This window comes from Onychostoma macrolepis, chromosome 13 (genome assembly GCF_012432095.1).
Source record: "Onychostoma macrolepis isolate SWU-2019 chromosome 13, ASM1243209v1, whole genome shotgun sequence".
NCBI classification, from domain to species: domain Eukaryota; kingdom Metazoa; phylum Chordata; class Actinopteri; order Cypriniformes; family Cyprinidae; genus Onychostoma; species Onychostoma macrolepis.
This window is the reverse complement of record NC_081167.1, coordinates 30,109,294-30,133,859: the sequence shown is the minus strand read 5'-3', so window position 1 is coordinate 30,133,859 and position 24,566 is coordinate 30,109,294. Positions and strand designations below refer to the sequence as shown.

At 35.6% G+C, this 24,566-nt stretch overlaps 2 protein-coding genes across 4 annotated transcripts in view; both read left to right on the top strand.

Annotated features, from left to right (window-relative positions):
* lyst (lysosomal trafficking regulator) overlaps positions 1–7,565 on the top strand; it is a 103,641-nt gene extending 96,076 nt beyond the window's left edge. Inside the window, 6 exon segments of the mRNA XM_058794885.1 lie at positions 1,027–1,125; positions 2,692–2,831; positions 3,674–3,771; positions 3,919–4,075; positions 4,590–4,661; positions 5,768–7,565. Of these exon segments, the coding sequence (XP_058650868.1) occupies positions 1,027–1,125; positions 2,692–2,831; positions 3,674–3,771; positions 3,919–4,075; positions 4,590–4,661; positions 5,768–5,906 (705 nt within the window). The 3' untranslated portion in view covers positions 5,907–7,565.
* A 1,829-nt stretch (positions 7,566–9,394) lies between these two features.
* On the top strand, positions 9,395–24,056 carry LOC131551773 (guanine nucleotide-binding protein G(I)/G(S)/G(O) subunit gamma-4). 3 transcript variants are annotated; one of them, XM_058794882.1, is made up of 3 exons: positions 9,395–9,749; positions 11,497–11,604; positions 20,525–24,056. In XM_058794882.1, the coding sequence occupies exons 2-3, from the start codon at positions 11,506–11,508 to the stop codon at positions 20,651–20,653; spliced, it is 228 nt and encodes a 75-aa protein (XP_058650865.1). In that variant the 5' UTR covers positions 9,395–9,749; positions 11,497–11,505; the 3' UTR covers positions 20,654–24,056. The 3 variants fall into 3 exon arrangements, with proteins under 3 accessions (XP_058650865.1, XP_058650864.1, XP_058650866.1); XM_058794881.1 differs by having other exon boundaries at positions 9,397–9,712; XM_058794883.1 differs by lacking the exon at positions 9,395–9,749 and adding an exon at positions 9,809–10,178.
* The last annotated feature ends 510 nt before the right edge of the window (positions 24,057–24,566 follow it).

Sequence of the window (24,566 nt, the reverse complement as noted above, 5' to 3'; positions counted from 1 at the left end):
ATTGCTTACAGTAAAAATTATTTGCAGTAAAAAAATTGAGAAACTGAAAAAAATTGATCAAAGCTGAATTTTCAGCATCATTACTCCAGTCTTCAGTGTCACATGATCTTCAGAAATCATTCTAATTTGCTGATTTGCTGCTCAAGAAACATTTCTGATTATTATCAATATTATTTGAAACAGCATTTATTTGAACAAGAAATCTTTTTTGACATTATAAATGTCTTTACTGTCACTTTTGATTAATTTAATGCATCCTTACTAAATAAAACTATTTTATTTTTTAATTCTGATTTTGAGGTGAAATGTAAGCCAGACGTGGTCTTGATGGCATGTACATTATCATGTCATCAGATGGTATCTGCTTCATTTCTGGTTTGCTGCTGTCATCTTCCTCTCTGTAGTCTAATTCATTACTTCAGACTTATGTGCCTCTAGTAGCTTGCGTTCTGCAAGTGAACGTCGCTTTATTGTTCATCCCGAAGAGGCACAAAATCACTTTCACAGACTTTTACATTAACTGTTCCTCCTGCCCAAATCAATCCCAGCAGCTGAGTCCTTATCCATCTTCAAGAACCGGCTAAAAACACATCTCTTCCATTTTTATTTGACCCTCTAGCACTCTCTATTCGAAATCCGTTTGATCTATTTGTAGACTTGACCCTCTAACTCCAGCACTCTCTATTCGTTTTCTAACTGCTTGTTTTCTTTAAAAAAAAAAAAGGCCTCTAACACTAGCATTCTCTTTTTCTATTCTGTCTACTTGTTTTCTTTGTTTTTATATATATATATATATATATATATATATATATATATATATATATATATATATATATATATATATATATATATATATATATATAAGAAGGCCCTTACTGCATTAGGCTAACCGAGACTTGTCATAGCATTTGCATATTATTGCTCTTTTGTTGGTTTTAATTGCTTCTATTGTTATTATCTGTAAGTCACTTTGGATAAAAGCGTCTGCTAAATGACTAAATGTAAATCTCTGCTCTCTCTCCTCAGGTAACTAGTTGTGCCTGGGTGCCGGACAGTTGTCAGCTGTTTACAGGCAGTAAGTGCGGAGTCATAACCGCCTACAGCAACCGCTTCACCACCACGATGGTACGTAACCATGGCAACATGGCCCCCCTCTTCCCCCACCCACGCGGCCGCCCACATCCATTATCACTCCCTGTAGAGCACCTACACACACACATACACAGTGTTTGTAGTGGCCTTGTTAGTTATCTCCCGGTTGCCCTAGAAACACATTTCCTGCGGCCCACAGGTGGGCTGAAGTCTGGGCGTCAGACGGCTCTTTCAAACACTCTCTCATTGATAACGCAGGTGCCGTTCTGCTTCTCACATTTGTTTAAATGAATCTTTCTGACATCAGGAGTATTTGAATTCTGTCGTCATTCATGTATGTTGTTCCAAGCCTGTCTTCATGTCATCCGTGGAATGCAAAAGAAGATATTCTGAAGACTGTTCACACTGCTCTTTTTCAAGACCAGATGCTGTCAGAATCCCCATAAAAATGATGAAAAATGTTCATTTTTGAGTGATTTAACTCTTGCATTCTACACACAGTAGACTTAAAGAGGTATAGAAGCAGAAAAGAACGTTAAAATAATCAGGAACTCATTTTTTTTACCCCATAATCAAAAATATGAAATTAGATTTTGCAAAAAGAAAATGAAGGCTGTTTTATAAGCATTATTTTTCATTACAGTAATGTACAGAATTATCATTTTATATAAAGCATTATTTATTTAAATATATTTTGAAATATTATTTAATTTAAAGTGCAATCAAACAATATCACAATTAGTGTCAAGAGTTTTATTTATTTTTATGTAGAGTTTTTATTAATAGTTTGAATTTAATTTTAAAGTTTTGGTAATTTTGTTGCGTTTTTGTCATTATAATTATTTATTCTTTTTTTACAAGATTTTTTACAACATTTACAAGAATATTACAAGTTAAACTAAATGAAAATGAGAAATGTTGCCTTGGCAACTAGCAAAAAATAAAATAAGGTATTCTGAGGAGTGTTAATATATAAATACATTATGATATATTATTTAATTTCAAGTGCAATCAGTACCAATAGTATCACAATTATTGATAGTGCCATTGATATTTTTATGTTTTAATATATTCATTTTAATTAGTTGATTTAATTAAATTAGTTATTTAAGTATTTTATATATATATATATATATATATATATATATATATATATATATATATATATATATATATATATATATATATATATATATATATATATATATATATAAATATAAATATAAATTTTTAGTTTTAGTTATTTATGTACATCAAGGTAAAGTAAATGAAAGTGAGAAATGAAATAAGATAATCTAAAAAATCTCTTTTTCCAGACCAGAAGCTGTCAAAATCACCACATAAGTGTTGAATGTTCATTTTTGGGTGATTTAACGCTTAGCTGCACTCTCCATAATGCCATGTGCTGGTTTGTTTACTCTGGACCATAAAAGCAGATCAGAATCATCTGTTAAACCGGTCTTTTAGCTCACTTCTGCTTATTGAGGCCATTATCCGTTCTCTAATGAGGCCATTAGCAAAACCCTTACCCTTTAGATCTGCGTGTTACAGTCAATCTCCATCGAGATGTGTGATGGTGAAGTCTGTTTATCCCTTCAGCCAACAGAGATGGAGGTGGAGACGCAGGTTCACCTGTACGGCCACACGGCGGAGGTCACGGGCCTGTTCGTCTGTAAACCCTACAGCATCCTCATCAGTGTCAGTCGAGACGGGACCTGCATCCTGTGGGACCTCAACAGGTCTGTGCTTCTGACATCTCTGGAGTCATTTCATACATTTATGCCTTTACCAGACACTTTTATTCAAAGCAACTTACAAAAGAGGAACAAAGGCAATTTATCCAACAATATTTGTAATAAACAATGCCAGGTTAATTAGACAACCTGGATGCATATTAAGATATATTAAAGGAGTATAGATACAGAAAAGACATAAAAGTTGACTTGAATTTTTTTTTTTTTTAAGCAACAAATTTGGTACAGAAACTATTTTTGCTCAGATTTTGCTTGTAAATTTCAGAAAGAAAGTCAAGTAACCTGTTGAATTAAACCTGAAATTTTGAAGTAGGAAAACAGAAATAGTATTTTCCTGTAAAACGTGCTTTTATAATCTTACACTTTCAGAAAATATTTTTATAGTGTAGATAAGACATTCAAATCTGTATAAAAAGAAAAAGCCTAATTTTGCCCTCAAATTCTCATTACTGTAATGCACAAAGTTATAATTCTATATAAAATTATATATTTTAATGTATTTTAAAATATTATTGGAGTGAATCTACTTATGCATCATACATAAACTGTAAAAAAATATTTTGAGAATTTTGCAAGAAAATACTATTTCAGTCTTAAAAATGTCACTTCATTTCTTTGCGTTACCTGCCATTTCTTTGCAAGTATTTATTTATGAAACTGACTAGTGATTTATGATTGAAAGTTGTTTCAAAGTAAATGCTACACCACTTTCTTCAGTGTATTTAAAGTACTTTTACATCACAGTAGCAGTAAATCACTTTAATATGGTATTTTCTTTGTTGTGTCGCAGTAGTGAGAAAATGAAGATTGTGTTTTTTGTGTGTTAGGTTGTGTTACGTACAGAGTCTCACAGGTCACAAGAGTCCAGTGAACGCAGTGTCAGCCAGTGAGACGACGGGAGATATCGCCACAGTGTGTGATTCTGGTGAGTTGTGTTTCCATGTATAAATGGTGGTTTTATCGTTATTCAGTTTTCAATTACAGTGTAAACCAGCTGCTAAAGTTGGTGAAAATAGTGCAACTGTTTGTATAGAATAAATGTAATCATTTCATGTTCTCTTCGTGTGTGCAGTGGGTGGAGGAAGTGATCTGAGGCTGTGGACGATCAACGGAGATTTGATTGGTCACGTTCACTGTCGAGAGATCATCTGTTCAGTGGCGTTCTCCAATCAGCCGGAGGGAGTGTCGGTCAACGTGATCGCTGGCGGACTGGAGAACGGTGTGGTCAGGTAATACATGAAACCACAATCTCTACACTGTTTAGGAAAGAATATTGATTTACTGATGAACTTATTATTTCTTTAAATTAGAGCATATTTGTTTGATTATTTTTCTAGTAGTAACTTTGGAAACAAGGTTGAATCGTTGAGTTGGACAAAGCATAACAACTGCACAAATGCACTATTTGTGTAAATGCATGTAGAATGGCTTCCAAAAAAAAATGGAAAAAAAATCTGGATCTGACAATATTTGGCTGAGATGCAACTATTTGAAAATCAGGAATCTGAGGGTGCCAAAATGTCCTAATGATTTTTGGCATAAAAGAAAAATCAATAATTTTGACCCATACAATGTATTTTTGGCTATTGCTACAAATATACCCCAGCAACTTAAGGTTTTGTGGTCCAGGGTCATATATATATATATGAATATATATATATATATATATATATATATATATATATATATGAAGAAGATTCTCATCAATGCTTTCCTACCTTATTCTCTATCATCATATTTCAGATTGTGGAGCACATGGGACCTGAAGCCAGTCAGAGAGATCACCTTCCCAAAATCCAACAGGCCTATCATAAGGTACACACTTTTACCTGTTATATGACGTCACACAGATTTATTCTGATATCTGCATTAGAAAAGTTACATGCACCCATATACTACCAGTCAAAAGTTTGGAATACTTGTGAGTTTTTACTGTTTTTGAAAGAAGTCTCTTCTGCTCACCAAGACTGCATTTCTTTAAACAGAAATACAGTAAAAAATTTAATTATTATTACAGTTTAAAATAGACTTTTATTGTAATATATGTTCAAATGTAACTGCTGTGATCAAAGCTGAATTTTCAGCATCATTACTACAGTCTTAAGTGTCACATGATCCTTCAGAAATCTTCACAATTTTATGGAAAATAAAATATATTTGTAAAAACCATGATACACATTAGGGCTGGGCGATATATCGTATGCGATTGTCATGCGCATCTCGTCAGTAAAGCCGGTTCCGTGATTAGCGGTAAATCTCCATCAAGTGCTTTCAAATGGAGCGGCATTTAATACACAGAGCCGTAGATCACTGACAAGTTACACAATATCGTGTTCATTATCGAAGGAGATTCATCTGCGATAATGAACGTGATATTGTGTAGCTTGTCAGTGATCTATGGCTCTGTGTATGGATCATCACGTTCGATATATCGCCCAGCCCTAATGCACAACCATTCAAAAGTTTGGGGTTAAAAAAAAAATTATACTTCAATCAATACATTCAGCAAGGACACATTAAATTGATCAAAAGTGACAGTAAAGACATTTATAATGTTACAAAAGATTTCTATTTCAAATAAATGCTGTTCTTTTGAACTTTCTATTCATCTGTGAATCCTGAAAAATAAAATGTATCATGGTTTACACAGAAATATTCAACATTGATAATAATCAGAAATGTTTCTTGAGCAGCAAATCAGCATATTAGAATGATTTCTGAAGATCATGTGACACTGAAGACTGGAGTAATGATGCTGAAAGTTCAGCTTTGATCACAGAATAAATTACATTTTAACAGATATTCACACTTATTTTAAATTTACATATTTTTACTGTTTTTGATCGAAATGCAGCCTTGATGAGCATAATGACCGGTAGTGTCACGTGGTTAATGACGTTTTCTTCTGTATCCTCTCTCAGTCTGACGTTCTCGTGTGACGGTCATCACCTCTACACGGCTAACAGCGAAGGCACGGTGATCGCGTGGTGCCGTCGAGACCAGCAGCGCTTGAAGCTGCCCATGTTTTACTCGTTCCTCAGCAGCTACGCTGCAGGCTGACCCCGCGTCACGCCGCCCCGTTACCCACACCGGACGGACGCTGAGAGCGACCCCGCCGACCCAGGAAGAGGAGGAGCCAGCATGCACAAAGCCCCGCCCCCTGAATCGCCATAGGAACAGACGGCACTTGTATCATTAAGAGCAGGGGCTCGTGAGGCCTTTCCCCGCGTCATTTCTCCTCGTCTGTTTTGACTGATTCATGTAGTATTTGTGTTTGATTTTGAAAGCTGCTACAATCTGGTCCGCCCAGACCAACCGTTTGAAGGCCTTTCCTTCTTTTTGTCCCTCGTCTCGCCCACCCACCCGTCGCCATCCTGAGAATAGAAATCCCGCTTTCGAAGCCAAACCAGACTGCAGTCATCTGAACACTACCGTCCGTCTGCACTCCTGCAGAAACTGCATTCGTGATCCATGCGGCAGGTTTTAAACGGGCCGGTTAAAAACTCGTGCATGAGTGACATGCAGCGGCGTAATGAATGTGTGCACGCAATGCCTTCTTAAACTTCATCCTTCATCAACAGACCGCTGAAATATTTACTCTCAAACAAGGATGAAAGCCACAATCTAAATGTCTGGTTCCTGTGCTTCATTACAAAATGCACTTGGGACGATCGGGACGATCTTATGAATGTCAAAGGCGGTCGTTCATCACTCATAACTGTGCTAATATTTATCCTGTGCTTTTCAACCTGACTTTATTTGACAGACACAAACGTCCCAGTTACCACATCAAGTTCCTAATAGTTAATTAAAAACATGTTCTGCTTTCCTATTTTCTGTTCTAGATTTATATGTTGCATGTTATGATCACTTAAACATTATTTAACATTGGTGATACAATATAAGGTTTAGTCAGATCTACCTCTACGCCCCTCCTTTACAAATAAAAGGCTTCTGGTTACAATAAAAACAACCTGTTAATTGTACAAAGACGACACTATATCCCTAAAAAAACACAATTCCCTGTCAGTACAAAAGGTTCAGATGCTCTTGAAGTCTTAAGTGTTGACAGCCTTAAATGTGGAGGAAAGATAATTGAATTTGAGTCCGCCATCAAAACATGATCCAGAATGTTGTTTGCTTGTTTCCTATTCTGTATTTGCTGTTAGCACGAGTCTAAGATTACAAATAATTTAATTATCTTGTCTTACATTTTAGTGTTTACCAGAAAGGGAATGCTTTTACCTTTTCCCCCATTAGTACATTGTTTTTCATTATTTTCAGAAATATCTACCCTCAAATGAAGTTTTTCAGTCAGTCGACTAGTTCGGGAGAATCATCTGGTGTTTTCAGAGCCCTGTTATGTTTGTTTTTTGTTTTTTGAATCTATTTTCCGTGCTTGCATCACATTTATCTCTTAATTATCATGCACAGTATTGTCATGTTTGCGTTCCCTGAGAAAGAGATTGATGTTACTGTCATCGTGTGAGTTGTTGACTGAGTTTCTGAAGCGAGATGTGTGAATTTGTTTGACATAACTATCACGAAAAGGCTTATTGTTATTGTTCTGTTGAATTAACAGTGGTTTGTGTAATTTAAGATTGATATGTTCACCAAGGCCTGGCTGGGACATTTATATCTTTGTTTTTTTTTTGTATTTATGAAATGTAATAAAGTGTCACCTATATATAATATAAATATAAATATTCAAGAAATTTTGATTCAGTTTGTTGCACTTGTTTCTTCTGTACAGTGTTAAAAATAGCTTCCAAATGTTTTTTTTTGTTTGTTTTTTTTTGCAGGGATTTCATAGAAGAATCTTTTAGTGAACCATTTTTCTTCATATAAAGAACACTTTACTGAGTTAAAGAACCCTTTTTTTGCTTCAAAGAACGGAATGGAAAGGTTCTGTGGATATCTTTCTCAGCATTTCATTTTTTTAAACATTCTTAAATCAAGATACATTTATTTGAGATGCACAATGATCATGAAGTATTATTTATGCTTAAAACAAATACAAATATATGGAGTATAATGTGTTTTCCTTTTGAATGAAGTGTTTTTCTGAGCCCGTCGGCAGATATTTGTTCTTTTAATTATAAACACTTCATTTTGATGAATTTCTGATGAAGAGATCTTCATGAAGAAGTCATATTTTCAAACTCTGAAGTGTTGCTAATAGAACTCATTTACATTTAGAGAACATGAGGCAGTGTTTTTTTGTAATTTTATTCCTCAAATTTTCTTCACTAGATCTTAAAAAGTATTACATTTACCTTCATAAAACCTGCAGAACCCGATTCATGGAACCACGTGCCAATAAAGAGCCTTAATTTTATTCTATATTGTTCAGTTCTAAACTTCTAAAAAGGATCCAAAAGAGGAATTTCTGGTTCCCCAAAGAATCTTTCAGTTCTTAAAAGAACCAGTTTTCTTAGTGTAAAGAACATTTTTTTTAAAGAACCTTTTTCCACAATATACTGTATAGTGTAAAAAAAAAAAAAAAAAAAAAGATCTGTAGATTAACTTTATTTTTATTTAATTTTTTGCAATGTAAGTGTTCCATGGATGTCATACGTTTCCTTTAACAATCAAGAACCTTTATTTTAGTCAATATTGCTCAGTTTGGTAACACTTTATTTCGATAGTCCCCTTTAGACATTCTACTAACAGTATGTAACTTTGCAACTACATGTCAACTAGCAGTTATTAGAGTATTAGTAGACTGTCTGCTTAATATCTTATTATAACATTCAGACTATCAGAAACTTTCCAAGTATATGTGACCCTGGACCACAAAACCAGTCTTAAGTCGCTGGGGTATATTTATAGCAATAGCCAAAAATACACTGTATGGGTCAAAATTATCAATTTTATGCCAAAAATCATTAGGATACTAAGTAAAGATCATGTTCCATGAACATATTTTGTAAATTTCCTACTGTAAATATATCAAAACTTAATTTTTGCATTGCTAAGAACTTCATTTGGACAACTTTAAAGGCGATTTTCTCAATATTTAGATTTTTTGCACCCTCAGATTCCAGATTTTCGAATAGTTGTATCTCAGCCAAATGTTGTTCTATCATAACAAACCATGCATCAATAGAAAGCTTATTTCAGATGATGCATAAATCTCAGTTTCGGAAAATTGACCCTTATGACTAGTTTTGTGGTCCAGGGTCACATATGTCAACTTATTCTACTAACCCTAAACCTAACCTTACAGTCTGCTCTGAGAGTTAGTAGACATGTAGTTGCAAATGAATGAGAATGATCTGACATGTAGTTGACAAGTCACTTATAGTTAGTAGAATGTCTAAAGTGTAACCCCCATTTCTTTTCTATTGTGGTATATTCTGCAATGCATTCTGTTCCATTATACAGGCTACTGCTTGTTCAATTACTATTCTATTCAGCTGCATTTGTGTCTTTGCTTATTAATAAAACTTGCTATAATACCGTGAGAGACCGTGTTACGTCACAGCGCGAGTGTTTCGGAGGCGGTGACGTCATCCCGGTGACTGGGAGACCCGGTGATGTCACATTAAGCAGGGAAACCTCACGTGCCTCCGGTACGCCCTGCAAAAACCGATCCCTAACGATCCTCCGCCGACACCGAGAGTCTTCTGATATTAACGCGCACCCTCCGCGTCCGGCGGGCTTCTTAAAGGCGCAGCGACACCTGCGTTTGTGCGTCACATCGAGGTTCCCCTCGCATCTCATCCAGCGCCGGAGCAGAGAAGCGGGGAAATACTCGACGTTTAACGGCGTTCGGCGGATGAACCGTGTTTGAGGTGTTGCGGGTTTTTCCTCGTCGCGTTCGGGTGGAGTCGAGCCACATACTGAGCAGTGACACACTTCAGGTGGGTGTTCGCACGCGCTCGTGCGCTTCTTCAGCAGGTATTTGTGCTAATTACCTTCAACTGCGTTCCTTGTTCTGTTCCTTTAGAACGTTTTTGCAACATTGTTACAATTCCGGCGTTCCTGGCGCGAACGCGGCTTTATGGGTGACGGATTCGCTTATTATCGAATTGAGACGCGCTCGGTCTGAAGGGATGCGGGATGATGATGGATGGATCCCGCAGGTTTTTGGGGGATGATGCTGGAAGCGCGTCTCTTGGGCGTTTGATTCCACCGCCTTTAAATCGAAACGATCGGTTGTGAGGATCGTCAAGATCCAGATGTGCGAGGCGTTCAGAGATAATTCACGAAATGGCCTTGAGTGAACGGATGGAGGAATAATAATCACGACCCTCGTGTGTTTTTGCTGATTCTAGATTTCATGTCGCCTACAAATAATGAGCATTATGAAAGCTAAAACAGCTTTGGGTAATTATGGTTAATTTCTATGATGCTGAATTGTGAAGCATGTTATTTAATCAAATGCTCCAGTGCTTCTGGCCTTTATTCAGCATTGGTGTGGCATCATGACTGTATGTAGGCTACATGAGCATGATGCTTTGAGCTTCATAAACGCCTTTTTAACCCTCGTGTTCTGATGGTGTTGCTGTGTAGTGATTTATGTGTAAAAAACGAACCTCTCAGCTGCTCTTCTGACCGTTTTGACAGGTATTATCGGAGCTGTTATATCACAAGACTTGAGAAATGTGATTGTTTGGTGCATATTGGATTTATAGCTCACGGAAATTAATAAAATAATATAAAGTCATGGACATTTCGATAGTGAACGTAATATACACCGTCTCTTCTGCTCAGCAAGGCTGCATTTATTTGATCGAAAATGCTGTAAAAATGGCTAAATATTTTAAAATAACATACTTTTGTTGTAATATATGTTAAACTGGAATTTATTTCTGTGATCAAAGCTGAATTTTCAGCATCATTGCTCCGGTCTTCAGTGTCACGTGATCCTCCAGAAATCATTCTAATATGCTCAAGAAACATTTCTGATTATCATCAATGTTGAAAACAGTTGTGGTGCACAATATTTTTGTGGAAACTGTGCTACATTTCATTCTTTGATGAATAGAAAGTTCTAAAGAACAGCATTTACTTGAAATAGAATTCTTTCATAACATTAGAAATGTCTTTACTGTCACTTTCGATCAGATTAATGCATCCTTGATTAAATATATATATATATATATATTGAATAAAAAATACTGACCACAAACTTTTTTATTGGTGTGTGTGTATAACATAAATCCTGTCACGTGGTTACAGTAAAGTACTGTGGTAATACTGTGCTGATATCAGATAGAACTTTTTAATTTATTTTACGACATATTTTAATTTTAACCTCTTGAGCATCTATGAGTTTGTATGAAGAATATAACTAATTATTTTTGTCTAATTGTCTTTTAGTAAAAATGTTAGTACTATATGATATATATATATATATATATATATATATATATATATATATATAGCCTACCATGGTACTGAATAATTACAGTCTTCACATACAATGGTATTTACTTGATACACCAAGGTACTCATAAGAATACCATGGTACTACACTGGTGTAGTTTTTGTTAGTGTAAGATGTAATATTGTTGTGATTGTCTGGAGTTGAAGTCGGACCTGCAGGAGTCAGATGTGCTGTAATAATACAGAAGCAGGCGTATGTTGATTTCATGAGCTCACAGACTCTCGGTATCTCATCTGGTGTGTGTTTTGTGTGCAGGACTCAATCATGAAGGACGGAATGGCCAATAACAGCACCGCCAGCATCTCTCAGGCCCGGAAAGCCGTGGAGCAGCTGAAGATGGAGGCCTGCATGGACAGGATAAAGGTCTGTGTGTTTTAAACTCATCAAAGTCATGAAAACTTCAAAATCGACCGTTTAATTCACTGCTATGGGCACAAGAGAACATATGATTTTTACCACAAGTAAGAATCTTTTATAGAGTTTTCTCTTGTATTGAACTGTTTGATTCATTTCTGTCCTAAAATAGCAATTGAAGCTGGAATGGCAATAAACACAAACAACTGTAAATGATTAATCAGTGCACAATTGTTATTTATTTATTTATTTATTTTATTGTTTGTAAAGATAATATTGTAAAAGTATCTTATACAATTAATTGAAGTATTATTGTTATGATTATTTTAAATTGTATTAATCTTTAGTTTGCCATGCATAGCCTTTGATGCTGATGTGGCATTAAATAATAAACACATTAATCAGTGCAAGTTATTACAAAGAAAAAATCCAAAACGTTAAAACAACAAGCAAGACTATCCCTTTTAATGTCACTAAAGATGTACTATATATATATATATATATATATATATATATATATATTCTTGTTGAATATCCTGTTTCACTTAAAAAAGTATGTCTGACTAGGGAAGTAAAAACACTTCATGTTTCATGTTGACTGTCATGTGGCAATTTATTCCCAGCTCAAACTCACATGATTGGTTGAGTCAGAACAGATCAACTGTTTTAACCCATCTAGTGTCCCTTCATTAACCCTCTAAAACCATCATATTAAATCAATGGCCTGCTTACAACAAATCATCGTGTGATGACAGCAGCATCTGGAGATGTTTGCAGTGAATTTGTTTTGTTATCTGCTCTAATGTACCCAGAAGACTAAGCAAGCGCTTTAAGGAAGCATAATGTGGCCATTAGCTGTAGTTGTGTGCGGTCTGGCTGAGCGTTTAGCCTGTAAACCCGAGGGATGAGAGACGGAGCGAGCGTTTAGAGGAGCACAGGCTCAGCTGTGGCCTTTAGCTGCGAAGAAAGATGGATTGGACTATTCTGCAGAGGTTTCTCATCTGCCTGCTTCAGCATCTTCCTGCAGATGGCAGATATTTTCTGACTGACATCAGATATGACCTCTGCTTTCAACCACTGGGAAATATTTTGGGAAGCAATTCTTTATTGATTCCCAATGGGAAATCTACCAGTCTGTGTTTGAATCAACACAGAAAACCATTTTATAATCATTGCAAAATTCCTAATGGAGTCTCAATTGCTGCGTTTAATATTCAAATCAACTAGAAATTACATTTACAACCTGTATTTACTCCTGATGTATTTAACATATGTAATTTCTCACATGCATGTGTTTTTGTGTGTGTGTGTGTGTGTGTGTGTGTGTGTGTGTGTATATATGATATTATGAAGCGCCATACAGGAAATAATTATATAAAATAATTTTGATAGTTAACTAAAACCTTAAAAAAGCATTTTTGTTACTTAAACATCAACTGAAATAAAATGAAATATTTACATATTTATACAATAATTTATTTTATTCAGTATTTTAAATGTTTATATCAAATATTTTATTTTCAGTACAATAATTAAAAAAAAAAAAAAAAAAAAAAGATATATATATATATAGACGTTTAAAAAAAATTAAACTGAAAAAAGCTTTCTAATATTAAAAATAACTAAAATTAAAATGAAGCAAAAAATTACAATTAATTCAGAATATTGATAAAAACTATTATATTATTTCAATGATACTAAAATAACATTGACACACACACACACACACACACACACACACACACACACACACATATGATATATATATATATATGATATATGTTTTAAATATATGTTTTATTTTTCTATTTATTTATTTTAATAACTTGCATTGATAAATCATTCACAAAAAGACCAGGCAAAATGTATTAAGAAAGCAAACAGAGTTCATTTTGATTCATGTGACTGGAAGTTGTAAACAAATGTGAGGACTGTGAATTGTCTAATTGCACTTTTTCTCATGTCGTAAGTTAACATACAGATTCCCACAATAATCAGTAGAAAGCGTCTCATCATCTGACTGCTGTGAGGCGTCTCATGTGCTCGTGTCTCGTGGCGTCTCGTCCTGAAGCTCGTTTATGTCCCACTTAATAACACAACGTTTGTTTTATCACAAAGCAAAAAGCATAGGTTTAAACAGGGTTGTGGGAAGTGAACGTTATAGTGACCTGCAGCGGTTTATATGAACCAGAGAGCAGTGAAACTCAAAGAAATAAAGTTCAAGAGAAAGATGCAGTCCTCTAAATCATATTGAGATGTTTCTGTGTGGATGAGAGCGAGTGGCCCGTTTGATTGGAGGTTCGTCGTGTTCATTAATTCCTCAATCACAGTGGAATGTGATATGTGTTAATTAGTGAGGCTCGTGTGCTGTAATTACAGACTCGCAGCAGCCGGACGGAGCTCATGGATCCTCCTCTGTGAATACTGTAATAGTCCATTAGGGCTCGACGTGACACTTTTACTCCTGTTCATTTACACGCTTTACCATGAAACTCAACAAATGACACTTTAAAACCATATCGTTTAAGTTTGGAATAATTCAGATTTTTATGTTTTTGAAAGAAGTCTATTCTTCTCACCAAGGCTGCATATACTTGACTAGAAATACAGTATATTTGTCAAGTATTATTACAATCTTAGCTGTTTTCTATGTGAGTATATGTTAAAATGTCATTTATTCCTGTCAGTTTTCAGCATCATTACTCCAGTCTTCAGTGTCACATGATCTTCAGAAATCATTCTAATATGCTGATTTGCTGCTTAAGAAACACTTCTGATTATTATCAATGTTGAAAACAGTTGTGCTGCCCAATATTTTTGTGGAAATCATGAGACACCACCATTAAAAGATTTTAAGAAAAAAATACTACTTTTATTCAACTATTGACCAAAGGTGACAGTAATGTATGTTGACATTTTGATACAAAAGATTTCTATTTCAAACGAACTTTCTATTTATCAAGGAATCCTGTAAAAATGCATCTATTTTTTCACAAAAATATTAAGCAGCAAAAACGGTTGAACATTGATAATAAAAACCATTATTAATAATTGAGCACTAATAATAATTGATAACCAAATCAGCATAATGCATATTTTTTTTAAATATATTTTTAAGATATATTCAAATAGAAAATATTTTTTAAAGTGTAATAATATTTAATAATATTACTGTTTTACTGTATTTTTGACTAAATAAATGTAGCCTTGTGAGCAGAAGAGACTTATTTCAAAAAAATTAAAACATCCTTTTGTTAGCAATACAAATTTGAGTTAAAGTACTTACTTGGAAAAATAAAATAAAAAGATAATAATAAAAAAATAAAATATTTTTTCAGTAAGTTTCATTTAGATTTTTTGATTTTAAAATAATGTAATTATTTAAATTTAAATTTGATTAATTAATGAATTACTTGCTTTTCATCAGCTCACAAACCTCCTGCAGTTCCTCATATAAACCCACATTTATCTATATCTATCTATCTATCTATCTATCTGTATATCTGTCTATCTATCTACAGCAGGTAAAATAAGTATTGAACACATCACCATTTTTCTCAGTGAATATATTTCTAAAGGTGCTGTCGACATTAAATTTTCACCAGATGTTGGTAACAACCCAAGCAAAACAAAACAAACAAGTTGAGAAATGAAGTTATGTGTAATAACATGGAATGACACAGGGACAAATTATTGAACACATGAAGAAAGGGAGGTGCAAGAAGGCATGGAAAGCCAAGACACCAGCTGAAATCTATCAGTAATTAGAAAGCAATCCTGCCCCTCATTAGTGGAAATTAATATCAGCTGCTTCAGTCCCAACACCTACAGAACCAGAATGATGAAGATGAAACAAGTGTGACAATGATCCCAAACACAGCCAAGCAAACTCTCGATTGGTTTCAGAGAAAGATAATAAAGCTGCTAGAATTGTCAGCCAGACTTGAATCCAATAGAAAATAAGAACTAAAGATCAGAGTTCATAGAAGAAGCCACAAACCTTCAAGACTTGGGCCAAAGTCACACCTGAGCAATGCATGCGACTAGTTTCTCCTGAAGCTGTCATTACCAACAAAGGCTTTTTTGGTCAATATTTTTTTCCCTGTGTCATTCCATTTTATTACACATAACTTATTTCTGAAATGATCTGTTTTGTTTTCTTTGTATGTGTGGATTGCTTGGGTTGTTACCGACATCGGGTGAAAATTTCATGTCAACAGCACCTTTAGAAATATATTCACTCGGAAAAATGGTGACGTGTACAATACTTATTTTACATCCATCCATCCAATCCATCCATCCATCCATCCATCCATCCATCCAATCCATCCATCCATCCATCCATCCATCCATCCATCCATCCATCCATCCATCCATCCATCCATCCATCCATCCATCCATCCATCCATCCATCCATCCATCCATCCAATCCATCCATCCATCCATCCATCCATCCATCCATCCATCCATCCAATCATCCATCCATCCATCCATCCAATCATCCATCCATCCGTCCATCCATCCATCCATCCGTCCATCCATCCATCATCCATCCATCCGTCCATCCATCCATCGATCCATCCATCCATCCATCCGTCCGTCCATCCATCCAATCCATCCATCCATCCAATCCATCCATCCGTCCGTCCATCCGTCATCCAATCCATCCGTCCATCCATCCGTCCAATCCATCCATCCGTCCATCCATCCATCCATCCATCCATCCATCCGTCATCCATCCGTCATCCATCCATCCATCCAATCATCCATCCATCCATCATCCATCCAATCATCCATCCATCCATCTATCCATCCATCCATCCAATCCATCCGTCCATCCATCCATCCATCATCATCCATCCATCCATCCATCATCCATCCATCTCCATCCATCCATCCATCCATCCATCCGTCATCCATCCATCCGTCATCCATCCGTCCATCCATCCGTCCATCCATCCATCCGTCCATCCATCCATCCATCCATCATCCATCCATCCATCCATCCATCGTCATCCATCCATCATCCATCCATCCGTCATCCAATCCATCCATCCATCCATCCAATCCATCCGTCCATCCATCCATCCATCCATCCGTCCAATCCATCCATCCAATCCATCCATCCAATCCAATCCAATCCATCCATCCAATCCAATCCATCCATCCATCCATCCATCCAATTCTCCATCCATCCATGCATCCAATCCTCCATCCATCCATCCATCCATCCATCCATCCATCCATCCAATCCTCCATCCATCCATCCATCCAATCCTCCATCCATCCTTTCAAGAAATGAATATGGTGAATGTCCAAAAGCATATGCTACGGAATATTTATTTTCTCTCGTATGCGTGAGAAGATGTGAAATGTAGTTTGTTTGCTCAGCGTGATGTTTGTGTTTTTTGTACCATCTGGCTGCGAGCGTCACACACACGGCTGAAGCTCCTGATTCCCATCCAACAGCTGCGTCTCTCTTATCATCAGTAAACTCTTTACTGGACCACACGCGCTCGTGCTCCTCCGAGGAACAATACGAATTATTCATAAAACATATACCACTGACTGCATCACTGAATTATTCATTCAAGTTATAGTTTCATATCAGTTTTTACAAAGTTTCAGTTGAACTGACCTTCGACCTTCTGTATTGAAAATATTATTATAAGTAATATCAAATATTATATTATTTTTGTATTACTGATAAATAACCGTATACTGACCTAAGAATAATATTTCAGCAAAAATGTGTGTTTAGAATCAGAACTAGCGATTCCAGATTCACTCAATAAAAGAATCACATTGCTGCTTGTTTTTGAAAGGTTTAATTCTGTTTGGTTTAACAATTAACATCACCTTTGCTAGTATGACTCTCACTGAATATTTACAATGACAACAATTATACTTCGCCATTAAAACATTTCCAACAAAGAAATAGATGGACTTCTGTCAGCTTGTTGAACAAACAGTTTATTTGGATAATCTGCCATATGATGTCTGAAGCAGCAGCGAGCGTCCAGCGGCTAATCAGATCAACATTTTGAACGAAATTCAACAAAATTTAAGAGAAAAAAATCGAATTATCATGCAAAGTGATAAACTAGCTTCTCTCCCCTGCAAACGATCCAATGAAGAATGTGAATATTTAACTTAAAGTCGAAAACAAAACAAAAGATAAGCAGGTATCCGTATTAATTTCAGCATTTGTGGCAGAGGGTGATCCTCCCAGAATAGCTTCACATTCTCTGTAGCCGGAGACCAGCAAATCAGATCAAAATGACTTATTTAATGCATTTCTAATTATTTTTATATGTGTATTGGAAGGATGAACATTTCATAATGCATAATTTGGAAGCTGTTGCTGTGAACCACATCATGCGGTCAAAGGAGCTCTCCATACAAGAGAAACAGACAATTATTAGGCTTCAAAAACAAAACAAATCCATCAGAGAGAGATAAACAGGAACATTAGGAGCGGCCAAATCAACAGTTTGGTACATTCTGAGAATAAAAGACCGCACTGGTTGAGCTCAGAAACATAAAAAGGCCTGGACGTCCACGGAGGACAACAGCGGTGGATGATTGGAGAATCCTCTCCATGGTGAAGAAAAACCCTTTCACAACATCCAGCCAAGAGAAGAACTCTCTCCAGGAGGCAGACGCGTCTCTGTCAAAGTCTACAATCAAGAGAAGACTTCACCAGAGCAAATACAGAGGCTTCACCACAAGCTGCAAACAAGGCCAGATTAGACTTTGCCAAAAAACTTCTAGAAAAGCCAGAGCACTTCTGGAAAAGCATGCTTTGGACGGCTGAAATTAAGATGAACCTGTACCAGAATGACGGGAAGAAAGTAGTATGGAGAAGGCTCATGATCCAAACATCATCTGTGAAACATGGAGCAGTGTGATCATGAGCTGCATGGCTTCAGTGGCTCTGGGTTACTGCTGTTGAGTGAAGATGAGACAGAAGACAGAAGCAGCCGGATGAACTCTGAAGTGTATAGAGATATACTCTCTGCCCAGATTCAGTCAAATGCAGCAAAGCTGATTGGATGGCGCTTCATAGTATAAATGGACGATGACCCAAAATGCAACCCAGGAGTTTTTGAAGGTAAAAAAGTGGAATATTCTGCAATCTCCTGATCTCGACCCGATTGAGCAGCATTTCACTCGCTGAAGACAAAACTAAAGACAGAAAGAGCCACAAACAAACAACAACTGAAGTCATCTGCAGTAAAGACCTCGCAAAGCGTCACAAAGAAGGAAACCCAGTCTCTGCTGACGTCCATGAGCTCCAGAACTCCAGTCGTTGCCTGCAAAGGATTCTCAACAAAATATTAAAAATGAACATTTTATTTATGATTACATTTATTTGTCCAATTACATTTGAGCCCCTGAAAATGGGGGGACTGTGTATAAAATGGTTGTAATTCCTTAGCATTTTATGTCAATTTCATCTTGATTGTATTTTCATTTTAATTCTATTCTGGTGGCATACAGAGGTGAAATTATGAATATTGTGTCAGTGTCCAAATGTACTGTATATATATGGACCTGACTGTGTGTGTACATAAAATTTATTTAAAAATTTATTTTTTTTTTTTTTTTTTTAAAGGCAAAAAGGTATTGAATAATAACTTAATAGTTTGTATTTTTATCAGACTTTTTAAGATCAGAAAGTTTGTGTGCTTCACTCTGGCTGTTTTAGGCCAAAATTCTACAAAGGGGCCTAGAAATAGCAGTGAACATAATGGACTGTGATAAATGTCATGCTTTGGCATGTTTATTCAGCGTGACATTTGCAGACTAAAATCTTCCTCTTTCAAACTTCTTTTTTTGTCTTTGCATAGACTAAATGTGTATGTACAACAGCCAGCTAATGCTGTAAAAACATGACCCAGTGCAGTTTTCTCAGAGTCTGCCCTTCTACTTTGGTGCTGATGGAGCCACAGACGAGAAGGACAGGAGAGCAGATACTGATGCTCGTTAGGTCACTGGTCACTGATCAGTTATTAGAATAGAGATGGTCAGTTATAGAGATAAGCACAGATGAGTTTCGTGTGTGTTTGCTGAACTGCAGTGTCCTGGTTGATCCAAAGCATTGTAACGTGATATGGGGGAGAAAAAGTAGTAGGAAAATATTGTTTTTATAATAATAATAATAATAATCATAATGTTTACCTTTGATTTTTAATTTTTATTTTTATGGATTTGAAACTCAGCTCACCAAGGCTGCATTTATTTGATTAAAAAAATACAGTAAAAACCGTAATATTGTGAAATATTGTTACCATTTACAATAAATGTTTTCTAATTGAATATATGTAAAAATGTAATTTATTTATCACACATTTTCAGCATTTTTACTCAAGACTTCCACTGTTACACGATTCTTTCGAAATCTTTTATGGAAAATAAAATATTTAATATTTTTGTAGAAACCATAATACACTACCATTTAAAAGTTTGGGGTGAATAAAAAACAAAAATCTTACTTTTATTCAGCAAGGACACATTTAAGAAAGTAACAGCGAGAGTAAAATACATTTATAATGTTACAAAAGATTTCTATTTCAAATAAATGCTGTTCTTTTGAACTTCTTATTAATATTTCCACAACAATATTCAGCAGCACAACTGTTTTCAACATTGATGATAATCAGAAATGTTTGCTGAGCAGCAGATCAGCATATTAGAATGATTTCTGAAGGATCGTGTGACACTGAAGATGCTGAAAATTCAGCTTTGATCATAAAAATAAATTACATTTTAACAGATATTCACATAGAAAACAGTTGTTTTAAATTGTAAAAATTATTTCAGTATTTTGCTGTATTTTGATTAAATAAATGCAACCCTGGTGAGCACCCAGAAGAGACTTCTTTCAGAAGCTATGCCTAATCTAAAGCCCTACCTCTGTCCTCAGGTGTCCAAGGCTGCGGCGGACCTGATGGCGTACTGTGACGCTCATATACGAGAGGACCCGCTCATCGTGCCTGTCCCGGCGTCAGAAAACCCGTTCCGGGAGAAGAAGTTCTTCTGCACCATCCTCTGAGGCCGAGGCGGGCTGCAGGTTCTGCCGTGAGGTTTCCACGTCCCTGGCTGCTGCCGTTGAGCTGTGTTTGAGTGGCAGCCGCCGCATCTGTTGACAGTCCGATCCCTCCTGGACGCCTGTGGGGGTTTTTGGGGGGAGTCAATTAACTGGCAACCCGGTCAGAGCGTCTCATGTCTCGTTAAATAGGTTTGTTATTGCTTCGTAATTAGAGAACAGCCTTTCTCACTGCTTATGGGATGAGAGATTTTTGTGTTTTCCTTTCATTTTGACTCATTTCTCGTGCCACAGATGGTGTGAAACCCCGACGGGTGGACGTTTTCTAATGTATTTAGACATTTTTATAAACTTAAGCTGTTTGATGTGCATTACTAGTCAAATGTTTGGACACACTTGAGCGATTCTTCAAAAAAAAGCTTGTGCATTAATAATTTTTTACTTTAAACTGAGGACAAAAACAACAGAACTCAATATAACAATTGTTACCTATGCATCCATACGTTAATTATATTGATGGAAATATATGTCAAATCATGAAGTCATAAACACAATCCATTTTTCCTGCTATTGCAAATATTTATTCGCCCGTAGATTTAATAAAAAAGTCATTCTCTCCATGTTTTGAATGATTGAAATTAGTTTTGTTGACAAATTGTGACTTTGTATGAATTTGTTTACAAAACTGGAATTTGATTAATCATTTTAAAACTTGAATTTGATTGATGAATGTCCAAAACGAGATTTGCGTTGCATGTTTTTCCCAGACTCCCATTTGCTTTATTTCATAGGTTTCACGACTATTGTCTGTTTTTGAATATTAGTCGTAAAAAAATAATAATAATGCATCCGAACTTTTGACTTTGATCTGTATTTAAAATTAGATTTAAATTCTTATTTTATTGAATTTCTTCTTTTTATTCAATGAGTCGTCATCACTGCTGAAAATTCAGCTTTGCATCACAGGAATAAATTACATTTTCAAATATTTTCAAATAGAATCAGTTAAATTTTAAATTCTAAAAATATTTCACAATATTTTACTGTATTTTTGATCAAATAAATGCCTTCTTGGTGAGCGTAAGAAATAACAGTCGTAATAAAGAACGAGCAGATGTGTCCAAACCTTTGACTTGTAGTGCATATCTAATGCGTTTTCATTTGAATGATTTCCCATCTCTCCCCATTTTCCGATATGATGATATTTGAGATATTTTTAATCCGCTTATGTGAATCAAATCTTATCCAGTTTCCAAATGACATTGTGATAAACAGAACCGGATACCTCTGAAAAGGCCTCCTCAACATTTGTGACACGAATACATCTTTCAGCCCTTCAGACCTGAGATATTGGATATTGAATCAGTTCAGTTTGAGCTCAAACATTCGACAGTAATCCTCATGCTGGTTTCTGGGAGGCGTTTGCCCTTGAGGTGTTGCGTTGTGCGTCTGAATGAGGTCTCGACCCTACGGATGTATTTTCTGCCCCATCTGACATAAAATCGAGCAGGACGGGAGTTTGTGCCGATAACTGTGAGATCACATTATTTTCCTCTTTATCACAAAGTTATTTGGATATTTCACCTTCGTACAGACAATATTCAAAGCTGAAGTGTGTCATTTCGCAATTGAGTTGTGCTGTGTAGGGAAATCAAATGGCGCACTTATAAGTGAGGGAATTTTAAAGAAATAGTTCATCCAAAAATGAACATATGCCTATAATTTACTCACTCTCAGGCCATTCAGATTTGTAGAAATGTAGCATTGCATCAGTGTCTCAGCAGTGGATGCTCTGCAGTGAATGGGTGCCGTCAGAATGACAGCTGATAAAAACATCACAATAATCCACACCACTCCAGTCCATCAGTTAACATCTGGAGAAGACAAAAGCTGAAACAAATCCAACTTTAAGACGTTTTTAACTTCAAACCATTGCTTCCTGCTAACATATGAGTCTATAATCCTCCATAATAACGCTTCCTCCAGTGAAAAAGTGCATCTGCTGTTGTCTCTCACATCAAAATCCAGCCACATATTTGTTTAGAGCTGTTTTGGCTTGTAAACGCTGCTTGATCTGTGCAGATTTCTCTCCTGATTCATCTTTTGGCGGACCGGTGGATTATTGTGATGTTTATATCAGCTGTCATTCTGACGGCACCCATTCACTGCAGAGCATCCATTGCTGAGACACTGATGCAATGCTACATTTCTCCAAATCTGATGAAGAAACAAACTCACCTACATCTTGGATGTCCTGAGGATGTGTAATTTTTCAGCAAATTTTCATTTTTGCCTGAACTATTCCTTGAATATAAACGAAATGACACACATCGCCTTTAAATTTAGTCTGAGTTAGATTTAAATGACCTTTTTATTCAGTAAAAACATCTTCCCACATGCAAACAGGCAGATTCTTTCTTCAAACCACCTCCCTGTTAATGATTTCTTCACACTTTCTGAATGGCCTTACTAACACTGGCATGTTTCACAGTAGTTTTTGAGTTTTGCCTGTCCTGATTTAAACAGCAAGGCCTTTGACTGAAATGCCAAACGGAGAGCCTGCATGTGTGTTTACCTGCTGTGTATGTGTGTGTGTGTGTGTGTGTGTGTGTGTGTGTGTGTATAGAGAGGTGGTTTCTGAGTGCCAAGTACTGTGACTATGGCGTGTCCTCTACACTGTTATTTCACAGGCTTTTTCCTATTCAAAACAAACAAACAAAAAAAGCACAATGTCAGATGTTTTTCTTTATATCACTGTAATCTTAGTCTAGCCTTTGCTGATTTATACGAAACCAAGTGTTATTATATCTAATGCGCAGCACCTGATTGAGGTGTTGCTTGTGTAACCTGTATTAAAGCCCCTTTAACGTGTGCCACGGTGGACGGAGGGTCTTTTTGACACTCAAACTTATCTTATATCCGGAGATCCACCTCAAAAAGTGCAGAGATGTATATTTAAAATGCTAACATTGCATGAGATCGCCTTTAAATTCAGAGAAAACAGAGAGTGTGTATGTATGGTGGGTATTTAAAATGATATTGTGTTCTAAACGCTTAATATTTACTTTTATAATAGCGCTAATGCTCCATGTGTTCGGTGAGAATGAGGGTTTGTTGGTTTTCCAAGCGAATGAAATGGAGTCCAGCTGATTTCTACAGAATTACGGTACAATTAAACCCCAAAATGTAAATGGACTTTTAAATAATATTATGATTATTATTATTATAATAAAAACATAACTTGCATGGACTGATTACCCTATTTAAATATTAGAACTTTGAAATACCTTGTAACTGAATCAATGCCTAAATGTATGGATTTGTTGGTGCTTTTCTGCACTTTTCTCTTTTAGAAGTCTGAATGTTTAGATCTGTGCAGTTGTACAAATTAATAAACATTTTAAAACTGTCTGCATTCAATATTTAGTGTGCTTGCTTGCTTGCATTATAAAAATGATATGCTTGATTTAATATGTTTGCTCTGACAATAACATACCTTTGATTTATAATATTGTGTGGTCGAGGGAGACACCTAGCGGTGCAACGGAGTATTGCACACTATATTTGTGATTATAAAATAACTACAAGAGAGAAAAAAATAAAATAAAAAATCTTTGAGAACATTAGCAAGTGATTTCAGAAAATAAATAAATTGAAATAGATAATTTTATATTTACATTTACATTTAAATTAAGTCATTTATCCAAAACGATTTACAAATGAGGACAATAGAAGCAATCAAAACCAACAAAAGAGCAATAATATGCAATTATTTATAAATATATATATATATATATATATATATATATATATACAATTATTTTATTATGAAAACATTTTATTTTGTCATGTAAAATAGATTTATATATTAATCCGATTAATCCGATAATTTTTTAATTAAAAAAAATAAAATTATTAT

Bases quoted from the DNA above. Each gene is read 5' to 3' on its own strand.
- LOC131551773 (XM_058794882.1), top strand. From the start codon at position 11,506: ATGAAGGACGGAATGGCCAATAACAGCACCGCCAGCATCTCTCAGGCC. The intron at 11,605-20,524 runs GTCTGTGTGTTT...CTCTGTCCTCAG, and splicing joins CCTGCATGGACAGGATAAAG to GTGTCCAAGGCTGCGGCGGA.